The sequence below is a fragment of the Mus caroli genome, unplaced genomic scaffold, assembly GCF_978045245.1.
Source record: "Mus caroli unplaced genomic scaffold, Mus_caroli_1 scaffold_14, whole genome shotgun sequence".
Classification (NCBI taxonomy): Eukaryota; Metazoa; Chordata; class Mammalia; order Rodentia; family Muridae; genus Mus; species Mus caroli.
Window position 1 is genome coordinate 26,426,642 of NW_028227269.1, and position 16,405 is coordinate 26,443,046.

Genomic DNA, 16,405 nt, shown 5'->3' on the forward strand with positions numbered 1-16,405 from the left:
GGAAATGTATGACGACAAAAGACTAAATTTAAGAATTAAAAAGGGGAGCTTGGGATGGAAGGAATCTAGAGATGCTCAAGAGCAGAGAAAGCTCACCTCTGGGCCCCCTTTGCATGACGCTGAGTATGAGCCCTGCACAGAATAAGTGTGCAATGCACAGAGCAGCTCAACTAGTTCTAGAGTAATAATTTCACAGATGAAAAATCCATGAGCAGGTGAGGTTGTGTAACTAAATAATATACCTTATAGCACAAAATACCAGCTCAGCATTAGGCACGGAAGTGGAAAGCAGTCTACATACGTTAATGACGCTTACTGTCTTAGTCAGGGTTTCTATTCCTGCACAAATATCATGACCAAGAAGCAGTTGGGGAGAAAAGGGTTTATTCAGCTTACACTTTACATACTGCTGTTGAGCACCAAAGGATGTCAGGACTGGAACTCAAGCAGGTCAGGAAGCAGGAGCTGATGCAGAGGCCATGGAAGGATGTTCTTTACTGGCTTGCTTCTCCTGGCTTGCTCAGCCTGCTCTCTTATAGAACCAAGACTACCAGCCCAGAGATGGCACCACCCACAAGGGAACCTCCCCCCCCCCATCACTAATTGAGAAAATGCCTTGCAGCTGGATCTCATGGAGGAATTTCCCTAACTGAAACTCCTTTCTCTGTGATAACTCCAACCTGTGTCAAGTTGACACAAAACTAGCCAGTACAGTTACTAATTGGGGGATATAGGGTATGGGGAGATGGCTCAGTTGGCAATGTGTTTGCCTTGCAACATGAGGACCTAAGATCAGTCCTTGGAGCCACAGGAGAAAGCCAAGCATGACTATGCATAGTTGTAATTCCTGTGGTGGAGGAGAAATGAGCGGAGGTGCGAGGATCCCAGAGGTGTGATGGACAGGCAGCCCTGCTTACTTAGCGGTTCCCCTGATGAAAGACTCTACCTAATAAACAAAGTGATGGGTCCCAAGAATAAAACCTGAGGGGGTCCTCTGGCTTACACACATGCACACAGAGAGGGAGGGAAGGAGGGAGAGAGAGAGAGAGAGAGAGATAAATATCTCTAGATGTCTCCAATCTTTTGCTTTAACAATAAACAGCCAATGCAAGGACTTTCCCAAAATAAAGGTATAGTTCAACTCCCAAGGGACTCAGACTCTTGGTGATGAGCCCAGGACCCACCTAGTTCATTCCCATGATCCCCTTCAGCCTGTCCTCTGAGCCCATCTCCAGTCCTTTGTGATTCCACTGATCTATAGAACTTCTTTCTAGCAGGTATACACAGCAGCCACACTAGGCTGGGACTCAGGAAGGGGACATTCATCCTCCTTCCTGCACTCCATTCCAGCATCTCCAGACTTACCCTTAGTCCTGCTGCAGCCTGCCTGTAGGAGCCACTATTCCAAGCCCACCTCCATCCCCTAGTCCCACCTCCCCTCTCAACCTCTCCTTCTAGCCCATCTCCATTTCCTTGTGACTCTCCTTCCTCAGTGTACAGAACAGCTCTCTACCAGAACCCCACACCCACCACACTTGTCTGGGACCCAGGGACCCCACAGTCACCATACTTGACTAGGATCCAGACTGGGCAACACCAACCAAAAAAGGGAACACCCATCTAACAAAGCTGGTAGCTGGACGGCTACACCAAGAATTCTCTCAAACATCATAATTCTAGATGCCTAGATCACAGCCCAAAAACACAAAGATGAACAACCAAGACAATATGGCTCTTACACTGACAGGTGATGTCCTTCCCCCAGGCACATACCTATCCGGGCTTTACCAATCACCACCACTGCTCCTCTGTTAGCACATACAACATGCTACATGCTGGATGAAGCACTGAGCACTCGGGTAAATTTTTACAAATAGTTAACATCACCACTTTCCAACTGAGGAACTGGGTATCAAAAAGTGAGTGTTCCTATGGTCACAAAGTTCAGATGGTAAAAAACAGATTTGACCCTGAAGCCCTGGCTAGAGGCTGTGGTGCTGACCTGACTCCTTTGAACTCTTCTGCCCTGTATAAGGAAAACTTCCTCATTCTTCTTCTATGTCTTGTCTAGAAGACTGACTCCTGACATGGTCCCCCAACTTCTGCAGACCACCACAGACCACAGCACCTCCTCTAACTGCTGCTCACTGAGGAAGAGGTTCTGGGAATCATGGTTCCTTATTGCCGTTGCTGCTGCTGCTGCTGCTCTTGTTGTTGTTGTATGCACAATGAGGGGTGCATGTGTGCTACCATGCAAGTGTGAAGGCAGAGGAGAACTTTGTGGGGTCAGTTCTCTCCTCCCACCCTCAGAAGGGCACCAGTGATCAAACTCAGATCATCAAACATGTACGGCAAGCACTTTTCCCACTGAGCCATCTTACCTGAGGCCCTTCCTTGCAATGCCGTGCCTTCTGCACAGCTCAATGTTTGTTGAATAGATTGACTGATGAAACCAGCTTAAAATAAAGGTAGAACACCCAGAACACCCCTCCAACCCCTAACCCCCATGTGAGAGCACCTTACTTTCGAACTCCTCCTAGAGGGAAGACTTTTTCTCCAATCATGGCCAGCACGCTATTCCAATCTGACAGGCTGAATTTGGGTATAATAATTTTTATAGGAGGGATAAATAATCTTCCATTTGTGAAAACGCTGTAAGGGTAAGAAGAAAAAGCATCATTACTGCCTTAAAATTGAGAGGGAACATTGTATTCAAAAAAAAAAAAAACAGATGTACTTACAGAAATGCAAAAACCCTGATTAACCTGATACCCTGATTAACCCTTAACAGTGCGTGGAGTCCTACAGAGCAGTCTTCATGTCCACTGACACAACAATGGCTTTAGGACAGTACTGGTTCATTTTGCACTGCACTGCATTGGATTGGGGTCTCATATAGCCCAGACTGGTCTCAAGCTCACTGTGCAACCACGAATGACCTTGAACTTCCAGCGCTCCTGTCTTCACCTCCAAGCATATAGACGTATAGACGTATAGACATACGCCACCACTTCTGGCTTATGAATCACTAGGGATGGAGCCTGGGGCTTCCTGCATGTGAGGCCACATGGTTAACAACTGAGCTCTGTGCACAGCTTGGAAAGCATCTTTTTATATAGCTAAAGGTGCCAAAATGAATGTGACATAATTATACTTCCCAAAAATACGTTTCCTATGGTGGGTAAATTAGAAAAGAAATCATATCCAGATAGAAAATGAAAAAGAGAAATTATATGTGCGAGATGCAGTCATGTCCCTTGTTATAGAGGCTAGACAGACACGCAATAGAAGTGCTGTATGATCCTCTCTAACAGTCAACAAAATGCCTGACCTCACTCCCAGTCTTCAGCAATAAAACCCCAGTGAGCTTCATTTATGATTGCCGTGTGGGGAGGGGCTACTAAGAAGCTCGTCAAAGCTCAACCAGCATTTCTATTTCATTTGCTTTGCCCAGCAAATCACTCCTTGGGAATCGTTTCAAAGTCTCATAATTTGCCTTAAAATAAGGTAACACATAGACCATGTGTGGTGGTACACACTTGTAATCCCAGAACATGTGAAGCTGAGGCAGGAAGATCCTAGGTTCTAGGCCAACCTGGACCACATAGAACCAAATTGTGTGTGTGTGTGTGTGTGTGTGTGTGTGTGTGTGTGTGTGTGTTTAAGGTATAATATACAAGACTGGTTTCTATAGCAGTGTGTGAGCTCAACTTTATGACTCAGACTTGGAAACTTCTAGAAGTTTGTTGGGGGGGGGGGGCTTTTAAATGACTTACACTATGATAAAGCAACCCAAACACTTTTACTCAACCAATTCAAGTTGCAAGCTGAGTTGAATTGGAAAGTCCACAATACTAAAGTCAAAACCATGGTCTCTAAAGCTGATTCGAGAACAATACAACTCCATCTCCCACCACCCATCCCTGCTGGATAGTGAGCTCTTTAGTACAGGTCTCCATTGGTCTCTTGGTCTTCTCTGACCTGGCACATATAGCAAAGACTCCAGCAGAATACAGGGGTCAGATGATGCACAGGAGGACAGCTGAACTTCCTGCTCTCTTTGGGTCTCAGCTTCCCCACTTCCAACACTGGAAAACTAGTGCATCCTGAAGAATTCACAACAGCTGCTGATAAGCCAGCCACAAATGGACCCCAGTTTGTGGAAGCTCAGCTATTGTCTGAGAAAAGTGGTGTAATTAAAAGGGGAGAGGGAGCCTCAGTGAACAAAGCACAGGCTGAACAAACGTGAGTGCCAAATCTGGGTCCCTAGTATCTGCATGAAAGCTGAGAAGACATAGCAACACTCGTAATCCAACACTTGGAAAGTGGATATGGTGATAAGAATCAGCATGCTCAAAGCTCAGTGAGTGACCCTGATTCCATGTGACTGAGGAAGATACCCAGTGCCCGTCTCAACATATGTGAACATGTATGAACATGCATGCATACATGCACAAATACCAAACATACACAAAAAAGGTAGGAAAGGCTAGAAAGATGGTTCCATCACCAAGTACTTGCCTTGCAAGCATGAGAACCTCTGTTTGGACCCCAGAACCCACATAAATGAAAGGGATGAGCTAGGTATGATGGCTAGCACTGGGGAAAAGGAGAGATGCAAATCCCTGGGACTTGTTGGCCAGCCAGGCTCGCCTACTTGGCAAGTTCCATGCCAGTGAGAGACTATCTCAAAAACAAAGGAGGATGGCATCTGAATGACAACAGAAGCTGTCCTTTGTCCTCCACACGCATGTGCACATGCACCTACACACATGAGAACACACACACATACACAGTAGGACACATAGTACAAAGAACTCAAGAGACACTCATAAATGATCTGACTGATGGATATGTCAAACCAGCACCATCTTCCCCAATTCATGAGGACTCCAAGTGGCTTCCAAACACAGGACTAACCTCTGGGCCCCACTTCAAGCATGGTGAGACTTCTCTTCTCCCTTGGGAGAGACCCCTTTGTTATGCTTCCTAAGGAGGCACAAAAGCACATAGCCCAAGTAACAATCTCACACTTGAGAGGAATTGGACAGGGAAAAACCAGAGGTTAGTCTAGTCAGATGACCACTGGGTAGAGCCCAAGCCTATCACAAGAGTCATTTACACATGTCATTTATACAATGAGTCCTCACTGCAGAAAGGACAAATGACAGATACTGTACACTAGTGAGAGTTTGGGACTCCAACCATCTTTTATCTTGACCATCAGTTATCTTCACTTCTTCTACCACAAATACAACCTCAACAAACCCTGTGATGTGGTACAGGCAAAGAGGAGCTGTCTCTAGCCTCCTCTTCCACAGGAACAGACAGATTTTATTCTATGACCAACAGCAAAGGCCACTTTTTCCTCACTCTGACACGTGTAACTTCTAAGTGTTTCCCAAATGCTTCTTCTGCCAAAATCCCTTCTCCAAGACCAAAGTCATCAAAGTTGTCTACTTGTGTAAGCCACCACCACCACTCCTAGAGGGGACACCAACCACATTGACCAAGCAACTCAACTCACATGGGATTCCACATGCTTCCACTCTGTCTTAATTAGGATTTTATTGCTGTGAACAGATACTGTGACCAAGACAACTCTTATAAAGACCACATTGAACTTGGCTTACCAGTTCAGAGGTTGAGTCCATTATCATCAAGGCAGGAGCATGGCAGCACCCGGCATTCACAGCATAGGAGGAGCTGAGAGTTCAACATTTTTCTTCTGAAGGTAAACAGGAGCAAACTGACTTCCAGAGAGCTAGGATAAAGGTCTTAAAGCCCAAACCCACAATGGCACACTTCCTCCAACAAAACCACACCTCCTAATAGTGCCACTCCCTGGTCCAAGCATATTCAAATCATCACATCCTCATTGCATACACTGATGTTAAACTTCAGGTCCAAGCCTCACAACTAAAAATTGAAGGACTGCTGAGACAGGCAGAGCTTCCAAATGGATCTTTCAACCTGAAGCTCTACCAAGAGCCTTGGGCAGCTAGCAATGGACCAAGCAGACAGCTGCCCTGAGAGCTATACAGCAGACATGATGCTGACACAGTCAACCTCTACCCATGATCAGGAGCACGATCTTAACTGTCACCTTTTGTCCCTGCCTTCTTCTGCTCACCAACAGATCAAATATCTGCCTGTTATCCCTGAGTTCTAATGACCTCACCTCCTTGGCTTAAAACATTCTCCTATGCAGAGCAGGGAGTCCCTGGGAAACCATGCACAGGATTTAGAAACATTTTGGCCAGCTCACTTCTAAGAAAGTTTTTTACTTCTCCATATAAAGTGAACTGAGAGTGAGGGCCCACCACAGAGCAGCAGAGGTGGGGGAATGTCCTTTCAGACTGGTGACCTCAGAGGTCAGAACCAATTCTCCTGACTCTGAGCCTCAACCTCCAATCCCAATATAGAAGACTTTACACTTCTATGGTCACAGCTATCTAGGTGGTACCCTGTGTCCCACCAAGGAGCTCCAGGCTTTCCCATCACAGAACAAAAACCACATTCCACAAGCCATGCAAACCTTGTCAACTCCATTGCAAGGAAAGCTCAGAGTCCTTCCTATCTTGGTTGCCTGACACAGAATCCCTAACTTCCACGTGCTTTCACAGTCTCAAGTTCCCCGGGCCAACGTGATCAGCCTTTTCTGTAGTGGAAGGACGCTGCATTTAGATGGTTATTTGGGTCCATCTAGTGGAACTTCCCAGCACTCCAATCAGGAGGTGAAACACATCTTCTGCAAGAGCCCCTGATGGACTGGGCCATGACCCCAAGCTGTAGCTACAGAAATGTGTATCTTCATCAACCAGGACTCACAAGCAAGTTACATTTCCTAAAGGTGTGACTGACTCATGATCTCCAAACATCGTGTCTGTGAAATTTAGAACCACCAGGACTTTTATTATTTTAGAGAAGCCTGGATAGTTTTCAAGCACTTTTAAATTGCATTTAGTGTGTGTGTGTGTGTGTGTGTGTGTGCATGTGCGCACACACAAATATGTGTGCACATGTACCTGTGCATACATGTGTCTGCTTGCACACGCCACAGATTTTGTGTGCAGATCAGAAAGCAGCATGCAGAAGTCAATTCTCTCCTTCCACCACGGGAGTCCAAAGGATAGAACTGAGGTTATCAGGTTCGGTAGCAAGCACCTTCACTCACTGAAGCAATGCTCCAACACTTTTTTAAAAATTTATTTTGCATTTGCACATGTGTGTATGAATGTGTGAGTATAGAACCAATGTGGAAATCTGGGAACAACCTCTCAGAAGTCAATTCTTTCTTGGCACCTTTTGAGTACTCAGGAGTTGAACTCAGGTTGTCAGACCTGGGGCCAGGTGTCTCTCTATCCACTGAACCATCTTGCCAGGCTTCTGGTTTTTATGTTTTAAACACTGTATTTACCCCTTTTATGCACATCACTGCTCCCAGAAAAGCTCCCGGTGCTGAGCTTCTGGTTCTCTGGGGGTTTGTGCCTTTCAAGGGGTACTATGGGAACCCCTGGCCTGTGCTTCTAAATGATCATTTCTAGAAACTGAAGGTGAGGGACTTCCAAGGCACAGTCCTTGAGACTTTGAAGCTAGGAGGGAGAAGCAAAGCTCTAAGTGTGTCTCTGTTTTTTCTCCTCAGGGAAGCTACTGCAGATGGTGGCACCCTGACTGCACAGCATCCTCAGAGAAGGATACTTGAGGGCTGACCACAGAGAAGGTGGTGTGTGGTCAGACAGAGAAAGAGAGGAAGCAGAAGATGATGTGAGAACAGGTAGCCCAGCTGGAGAGCACTGCCTCTAAGGAGCCAGGACATGCTCTGGTTCTGCAGTCACGACACTGAACTCACTTTATGTATCGGGATGTCCTGCTCTGTATTTGCCATCTGGAAGGCACGTTGATATCACAATGGACCACCGGCTTGATCTGCAAAACAAACCACAGGGCTCAGAGGTCAGTTCAGATGCACAAACACTCGTCAGTACCAACCATAAAGACAACCCCCAAACCACCAAGATTATAGACCACCAAGGATGGGTTCCCAGGGACTCAAGGTGGGTGTGTACCAGGGGTCCAACATCATTATCCATTAAGTACCAGTAGGTGCCATGTGGAAGTGATGTAGGCTAAAAGTCATGTACTCCAAATGCTGGGGAGCTGGAGGGAGACACAAAGAGTGTCAGGGGTGAGGGTTACAAAGTTGAGGAGGGTACGTGGCTCATATTAGGGGCAGACCAGTGATGCACCATGGGTAGCCATGGTGTCCCTATGGTCTGCTGGACAAATTACAGGATGGGACGTGGAGGAGGTGGCTTCCATTTTTCAGACCACAGAGTGGAGTATGGCCACCAAGTGGGACATCCACAAAGTCTACAGGGCTCTTTCCTAAGAATAAATATACAGAGGCAAGTGTAAGACCTACTCAAGACTTCACCACAAGATTTTCAAGTAGGAAGCAATTGGGGGGACCCTGTCACAGGAGAACAAAAGTTCTCTTCTTTCAGCCTGTTGGCCAGGAATGCACAGAGAAGCCAAAGGACAGGATGTGAAGAATCAAGGCTACCCCTGTGCTGGGCAAAAGACTAACCCAGCACCCTAGGCCGGCAGAGACCCTGTGGACCACTCCATGCTATCAAGAGTTGCCAACACCACTGGTCTCTGTTCCTCAGTCCACCATGTGAACAGCATAGAGACCTTCCTTACATCTCACCCCTTGTCCCTGTATCCACCCTCTAGGGTCATACCTTCTGCTTCTCTTCCCACCTCACAACTGTTCTGTCGCCTTCCACTTCCTTCACTTGGTAATAGGGTCAATCCTGCCTGAGTCTCACTTCCCTGTCACCATCACCACTGGCCAGCATCCAGCATGGTAGGTCCCACCTGGGGTGTAAGGCCTCTAACATTGCACCTCCCTGACACATCTCATACTCTGTCAGTTGGTAACCCTATCTCCTGTCCACATAGACTGCAAGCTTGGCAAGGTATGAGGGCCTGTGGCTCAGCATAATCGGGGCTCTCCTCTCCCTCATACTAACTACCCTCCAAAGTTCAAAGTTATCTCTAGAGTGACACTGAAGAACCATCCCTCATAAACACCTCGTGAAGCCTGGTGGGCTTTCCTGTCTCACACTATATACTGTATGGGGTGCTGTCTCTGTAGGGTTGTCCTGTTGTACCTCAGACCTCACACAATGCCAGATGGTCTCTTTCTGCTCCTTAATCTGCTAAGCCCCCTACTTCCCAGGCTGCTAAGCCCCCACTTTCCAATCCACATCTATCTAGAGGCACCAAAGAACTTTGGTCTGGCAAGCACCTCCCTCCCACACTTTCTATCTGGGTCTTGAGACCAGGCTGGAGGTCTTGCTTCTACTGAGACCTTTGCTCTACCGGTTCCCAAGTCCTGCTTTACTCTGCCTATCCAGCAGGCCTGTCCCATCCTCACATCTCTCCCTCCCAAACTGTCCCCACCTCAGCACTCGATAGCACATAGTCTGTTAATTTAGGGAGCTTGTCTGGACATCTAAATAAGAATAAAAAGTCGCCAATAAATTTACTTTAAAGACAGTGATAGACAGACTAGGAAATAAGGGACAGCCCATCACACAACACAGAGGCAAGAATTACTGACCCTGAACACCGGGAACCACATTTAGAAGAAGGGAGGGAGTATGGCGTGTCAGGCCTGGAAGAGCACACAGGTTTTGACATTTACTGTACCCATTGACTACCAGTAGCCAGAACAGACACATGACCAGGAGACAGAAGTGGGACACATTTCACAGACTCACAGGTAGGGAGCTGTGTGACCCAGGTTAGATCTCAGCTCCAGAGCTGAGTAACCTCTCTGAATAGCAGTTCGCTAATTCTTACAGTGGAGACAACAGACCTCACAGAATTCTTATAATTAAATGAATGTTTTATAAAAGGCATTATGTAGTACCTATCATATTGTAATAAGTACTTCAGATTAATATAAGAGTCCCTAACATGCACAGGGGAGGAGAGGTGAGTCCATTTACATATCTCAGTCTTATTTTGGATCTAGGAGAATTACTGACCACTTCCTAGTCACTCTGTCCACATCTAGCTCTCCCTAACTCATCTCTTGCTGCCCCAACCTCGTGTGTGTGTGTGTGTGTGTGTGTGTGTGTGTGTGTGTGTTCTGCTCAAGTTTGCAGGTATATATTACATACATGTGGAAGCATGTGGTTAACCTCAAGTGACATTCCTCAGGACCACCCCCAATGATTGGATTATTAAAGTAGGGTCTCTGGTGGGACCCGGAGCCCTTCAACTAATGAGTCATAGACTACCTAGCCACCATGCCTCAGGGATCCTCCTGTCTCTGTAAAGGGGGCGGAAAGAGTGAAAAAGCCAAAAGTCAAATAACATTGCTGCAAAATAATATCTTCCAGACAAATACATTTCATTTATAAATCTACAGTAGCTGTGGTTGCCAGCATATGACCTGCACAAGATCAGGCCACCATAGGGGAGGGAGGGACTTAAGAGGCCCCACCCCAAGCTGGGGAGATATTGCCAGTTTCTGACTGCTGGGAAAGGCAAGGTGGCACATAACCTGTTGCCCATATTCCAGTGGGAGGCGTTCCATGCCCATGTGGACAGCACTAATTAGTTTACAATTGTGCACTACCAGACCCAGATTTTATTGTTTTGTTGTTTTTCTTCTTTTTTAACTTTTTATTGATTCTTTGTGTTTCATATCATACACCCCAGTTCTGCTCATCTCCCCATCCCCTTTGATCTTGTAGCCCCCCCTAAATAAAAAACACACACACACAAACAGAAAGCATAGAAGACATCCCATCATGAAAGCTGTGGTATGTTACAGTATGTCCCACGGTACATCCCTCTGTCCACACATTTTCACTTCCAAATGTTCATTGCAATGAGTCATTGGCCTGGCTTTTATGACACTATTAATACTGGAACCTCATCTAGACTCCTCCCAGTCATCCTGTTGTTGCTCCGTGCCATGGAGATCCTGCAGCTTTGGATAAGCAGGACTGGCCCTTTCACACATCCCAGCTGCTTGCAGATGATGTAGGTTTTGAGGTGGGCCATCTCAGAGCCTGGGTAGTAGTTGAGCTGCTCAGCCCACTGGCTCTCCCTTTTGGGCACCACAGGGTGAGCTTTCTAGCACTGCTCTTGCTAGGCCACCAATGCCACCATCAGCAGTAGGCAGGATTAGCCAGGTCTGCTGCTCTCATGCCTTCAAGGCCAGCTCATCCACACCCATGCCTCCAGAGCCAGCTGCATTGCACTACCCAGTCAAAGTATGGGGGCTTACTCCCCCAAGGCCTTCAAGTGCTCTAAGTGCTGCAGCCAATGAAGGCCAGGGCCAGCTCACTGCTCTCATGACCCCAAGGCCAGCTCACTGCTCTCATGACCCCAGGGCCAGCTCTCCCAACTGCCACAGGCGGTGAGGGGCAAGTGCGAGGAGGCATCGCCCCTGAACCCACACCACCTCAACAGAGATGAGTGGCAAGGCTGGCTCTCTAGCAATCAAGGCTATCCAGAACAAGGTTTAGGACTCGCTCTCATAAATGCTGTAGCTGGCAGAGGGGTAGGGCTAATTTTCCTGAGCTCACAACCCTGTGGACAGCTTTGCCAACTGTCAAACACACTTCGTAGCTGAGGACAGCTTAGAGCCCAGATCCTCCAGCTTCCACCTTCAGAATACTGGGATTACAGTGCCAAACCACTACTGATAGCTCTAATTCCTTCATTCCAAGCAAGTTTTCTACCAAGTGAACTTTATCAGTTGGCCCTCTTATTTCATTTGTAAAGAAGGAAGGTCATCTATAGGTACCAAGCACACTCTGGTGCACGTACATACATCCAAGCAAAGCATTCATATACATAAAATAAATCTTTTTTTTAAGTATACTGGTCACCCTGGGTCACTCCAAGATCACTTTGTATATTAAATACGCAGTTCTGTGCAATCAAACTGTGTCTTTCTTTCCCAGAAGACTACACAGAGAAGTCTCACAAGGTCAGCCACTCTGAAGCATGAGGTCTGGAAACTGAAACAAGTCAAAACTCACTTGTAGCATGGCATCTCCTGAGGAGAAAGGCAGCTCTTGGAAAACATTGGTTTTTTTCAGCCCGGTCCCTGACTCTGCATGGCACTGTGGCTCCTGGTGTGCACATAGACAAGTGTGGCTGAGGTTCATGTGGGGTCAGTCTATGTGAGCTTCAGTGTTCATCTCTTAGGACGTGTTGCAATTCTTTTACATTAAAAATGACAAGGCATGGGACTGCAGAGGTGGCTCAGTCAGTAAAGCACTTACCATGCAAGTGTGAGAATCTAAGTTCGAACCCCTGGAACCCACAGAAAAGCTAGATGCAGTAGCATGCACACTGGTAACCTCAGTGCTCCTGCAGGTATATGGGAAGCAGAGACGAGAAAACCTTTAGAATCCCTAAAGCCAGCCATCCAGGCTCATTCAGAAGCTAAGAGACCATACTTGAAACAAGGTAGAAAGAGAGATCACCGGAGGTCATCAGATAACCTCTACATAAGTGCTGTCACTCCTGCCATGGCATGTACATGACCCCACTAACACACACAAATATACACGCACATAGACAATTTTTTAATGGTGAATTATATGACTGAGCCTATTTAGTGTGCTTTGTACAGTCTTCTCTGGGAGGCTAGGAAGGAAGCAGGAGTATATTGCTCATCCTAGCTGTACCCACAAAGGCATCTTCACCACCAAATACCTGAAGCCTCTCTTTCACCAACAGTAGGAACGTGCATGCTGGAGGTCTCTCTCCCCCTCTCCCCCTCTCCCCCTCTTCCCCTCTCCTTCACACACACACACACACACACACACACACACACACACACACTACCAACAATGTTCTTGGAGGAATTTTACCCTTCTGATCCTCTTCAATTATGCCCTTTTAAAGTGGTGGAGGGGGTAGCAGATAAGACCCAGCCATTCCTGGGTTGGTGATAATCCCCTCCCTTGTGAGAAGAATAAGTGTGGGGTGGGGATAGAAACTGACAACCTCCAGAACAGCAAGGCTAGAGGGAGTTGGAGGGATTCAACCTAGGTCTGAGCAGAGGGGTGTTCATGGTTCCCCAGCCCTTTCCCTATGAGGTTCAATCAAATGCTTGATTAACAACAGTGCAAATCATAGCAGCCTCTGTGCCAGCCTGAGGGAAGGCAGTCAGGTCTTCAAATTAGAACAGACATAACGAAACAGGAAACAGGAAATGGGAAAACCAGTAAAGCCAAATGACAGTTCATGAAAAGCTTAGAGTTGATAAAAAAAACCTGTTCCCAAAGTGGCCTAATTCAGTTTGTCTTATTAGTTAGTCTCAAATACTTACTTCCTTCAACTTTCTCATCTTTGAAGGTTTTCTGGGAACTATATGAATATAGCTGCAAAAAAGGAAAGAAATCATAGTTAGAAAGGCAATGTTCACGCTGAACCATGTACCCTCCACCCCATGAAGCCAATGTCAGCAATGAAACAGACAACCCCACAGATCAGAAATGAATCCACATTAGCATCATGACGGGGGACACCTCTAGGTGTGTTAATTGGCCTTGCCTTGTGGAACTCTCTCCAGTGACACGACTCTTCCCTCATATGAATGTACTCATCAGAGTAACTTAGAAATAATGATCTAAGGATGGAGAAGTGGCTTGGTGGTTAAGGGCATTGACTGTCCTTCCAGAGGAGCAAAGTTCAGTTCTCAGCACCCACATGGTAGCTCACAACCATCTGTAACTCCATTTCCACGGGATCCAAGAGCCCTATTCTGCCCTTCACAGGCACATGGCATGCACATGGTATACAGATAAAATGCAGGCAAAACATGCATAAACATTTTTTAAAGAGTAAATAAGTTCTTTTTAATATCTTAAAGAAAAGTAATTACCTAATTCATCAGCCTTCTGATTTTCTGAAGGGAGTAATATTTAGTTGACTGGGTGGGTGGTTAGCTGGTTGGTTGGCTTGGTTTTAGGTTATTTTGAAACAGTCTGACTCTGTAATTCAAGCTGTGCTAGAACTTGTCACTCTCATGCCACTGGCTCCCAAGGACTGGGATGGCCAGCACACAAGCTCAGTAGTCATCTCTACTCATCGAGGAGCAAACTCAGAGCAGGTGACAAGACTGTGCTGCTGAGTGGGCATCCTCACATCCACCCTCCCTGAAGTGCAGCCCTGAAGCTGGAAACCTGTCCTAACAAGTGACTGTTTAAGGAAACCATTTCAAACAGGTCACTAAAGGAGTGGGATCCTGAGCTCCTTAATGTTCCTACCTGTCTTAGTTAGGGTCACCATGGCTGTGACGAAACACCATGAGGGAAATGAAGTTGAGGGAGAAAGGATTTGCTTCACTCACAGTTTCCATACAACATTCATCATCAAAAACAGTGATGACAGGAGCTCAAGCAGAACAGGAACTTGGAGGCAGGGGCTGCTGTAGAGGCCACAAAAGGGCACTGCTTACTGGCTTGCTCAGTCTGCTTTCTTATAGAACCCAGGACCATCAGTCCAGGGATGGTACCACCCACAATGGGCTGGGCCCTCTGCCCTCTGTCACTAAGAAAAGGCCCTACAAGTTTGCCTGCAGCTTGATTTCACAGAAGAGGTATTTTTCTCAGTTGAGGCTCCCTCCTCTCTGATGACTCTAGTTTGGGCCAAGTTGACATAAAACTAGCACAACTGATCCCTTGTCAACTTGACATACAAACACATGCCTTTTTAATTAGAACCTCCTTTGAATTTATCCCTAAGTTAATACTAATATCACAATAAAGATAAAGAACTTCAAAAGTCCCACAGTCTTTACTTCAATAACATTAAAAAGTTCAGTCTCTTTAAAATATTCAATGTATTAAAAAAAAAACAAAATATGTCTTAAAAATTCAAAGTCTCTCAAACTGTGGGCTCCTATAAAAATCAAAATTAAGTTCAATACTTTCTTCCATCAAGAGGGAAGAACTGGGGCATAGTTACAATCAGATCAAAGCAAAACCTAACTCCCACAGTATAAATTGGTCACTCAATGACAAGTGTCTGGGATTTACTCCTGAGCTTCTTACTCCTCCAAAGGGCCTGGGTCACATCTCAGGCTCTGTCCTCTGTAACACCCACAGCCTGTCTTTTAGGCTCCAGCAGGCTCCAGTCCACCACAGCTACTGCTATTCTTGGCAATCATCTGCTGATAGTAGCATTTCCAGAACTGCTGGGATCTGAGCAGCATCAATCATCCCAATAAAGCCAAGATTTTATTTCAGTGCTTCTAGTCTAACCACAACCAGATTCTCAATTCAAAATAACAAGCAGCCTTGGTAGAGTCTTTAAGTGACTCTCAAACATCCCTCTGGAACTTCACAGGGCAGGTCTCCATCATCTGTACTGCTCTCCACATTATCTTCCAAGCTCCCACAGAACAGTTCAGTAAGCTTTGCACACTCGATGCCTTTCCTGCCCCAAGCCCCCAAATCCTCCCACAATCCTTCCAAAGACACAGGCCATGGTCTGTCACAGCAACACCCCATGATCCTGTTTATCTTAGGGTTACTGTTACTGTGATGAAACCCCACTGCAGGCCAGCACAGAGCAGAAGCCAGACTCTGAAACGAGAACCCTACACTCATGCACAGGACTTCAGAGATGCTCTCATTTTCCCAGAACTTTTGACCCTCAGGATTTTCAAAGTGCCTTCTATGTCCCCACAGAATAAAGCACATTTTAAATGGTAATACAGAGTAGCTGAAGATTTGTATCTTAAGGCTCCTTTGTTTTAAAAAATAAAATATGCTATGCATTTTTTTTACTGTTTCCAATCTTTATAGTTTTAACCACATGCAGAGAGGGATTAACCTGGAGTTGGAGGAAAAAAAAATATGTGTTCCTTACAGAGTCAAGTCACAAAGCCCAACCCCCACAGGCAAGGCAGAGAAAAGATGGCTCTCCACAAGGAAGCAATTGGGGAGCCACGGCTATGGTCACCAACAGGATGGCACATCCTTGCCTAGGATAGACAGGACCTCAGTCCTTCTGGTGGCTGTTTTAATTTATGCTTATTTTATGTGTACGCATGAGTACTTGCATGCATGCATGTATGTATGTATGTGTACCACATGCATGCCCGGTGCCCTCAGAGGCCAGAATTGGAGTTACAGGTAGTTGTGAGCTACCATGTAAGTTCTGGGAAATGAACCAGGGCCTTCTGCAAGAGCGAGTATTCTTAACCTCTGAGCCAGCTCTCCAGATCCTAAACCCTCCTTTTATTTTTTTAAACAAACAAGAAACTGGGCATGTTTAGTCTATACCTTTAATCCCAGGATTCAGGAGGCAGAGGTAGGCAGATCTCTATGAGTTCAAGGCCAACCTAGTCTAC

General features: G+C 46.2%; 1 protein-coding gene across 1 annotated transcript in view; it reads right to left on the reverse strand.

Annotated features, from left to right (window-relative positions):
• Dcdc2c (doublecortin domain containing 2C) overlaps nt 1–16,405 on the reverse strand; it is a 98,562-nt gene that overhangs the window by 79,680 nt on the left and 2,477 nt on the right. The window contains 3 exon segments of the mRNA XM_085830126.1: nt 2,524–2,652; nt 7,853–7,929; nt 13,376–13,427. Of these exon segments, the coding sequence (XP_085686252.1) occupies nt 2,524–2,652; nt 7,853–7,929; nt 13,376–13,427 (258 nt within the window).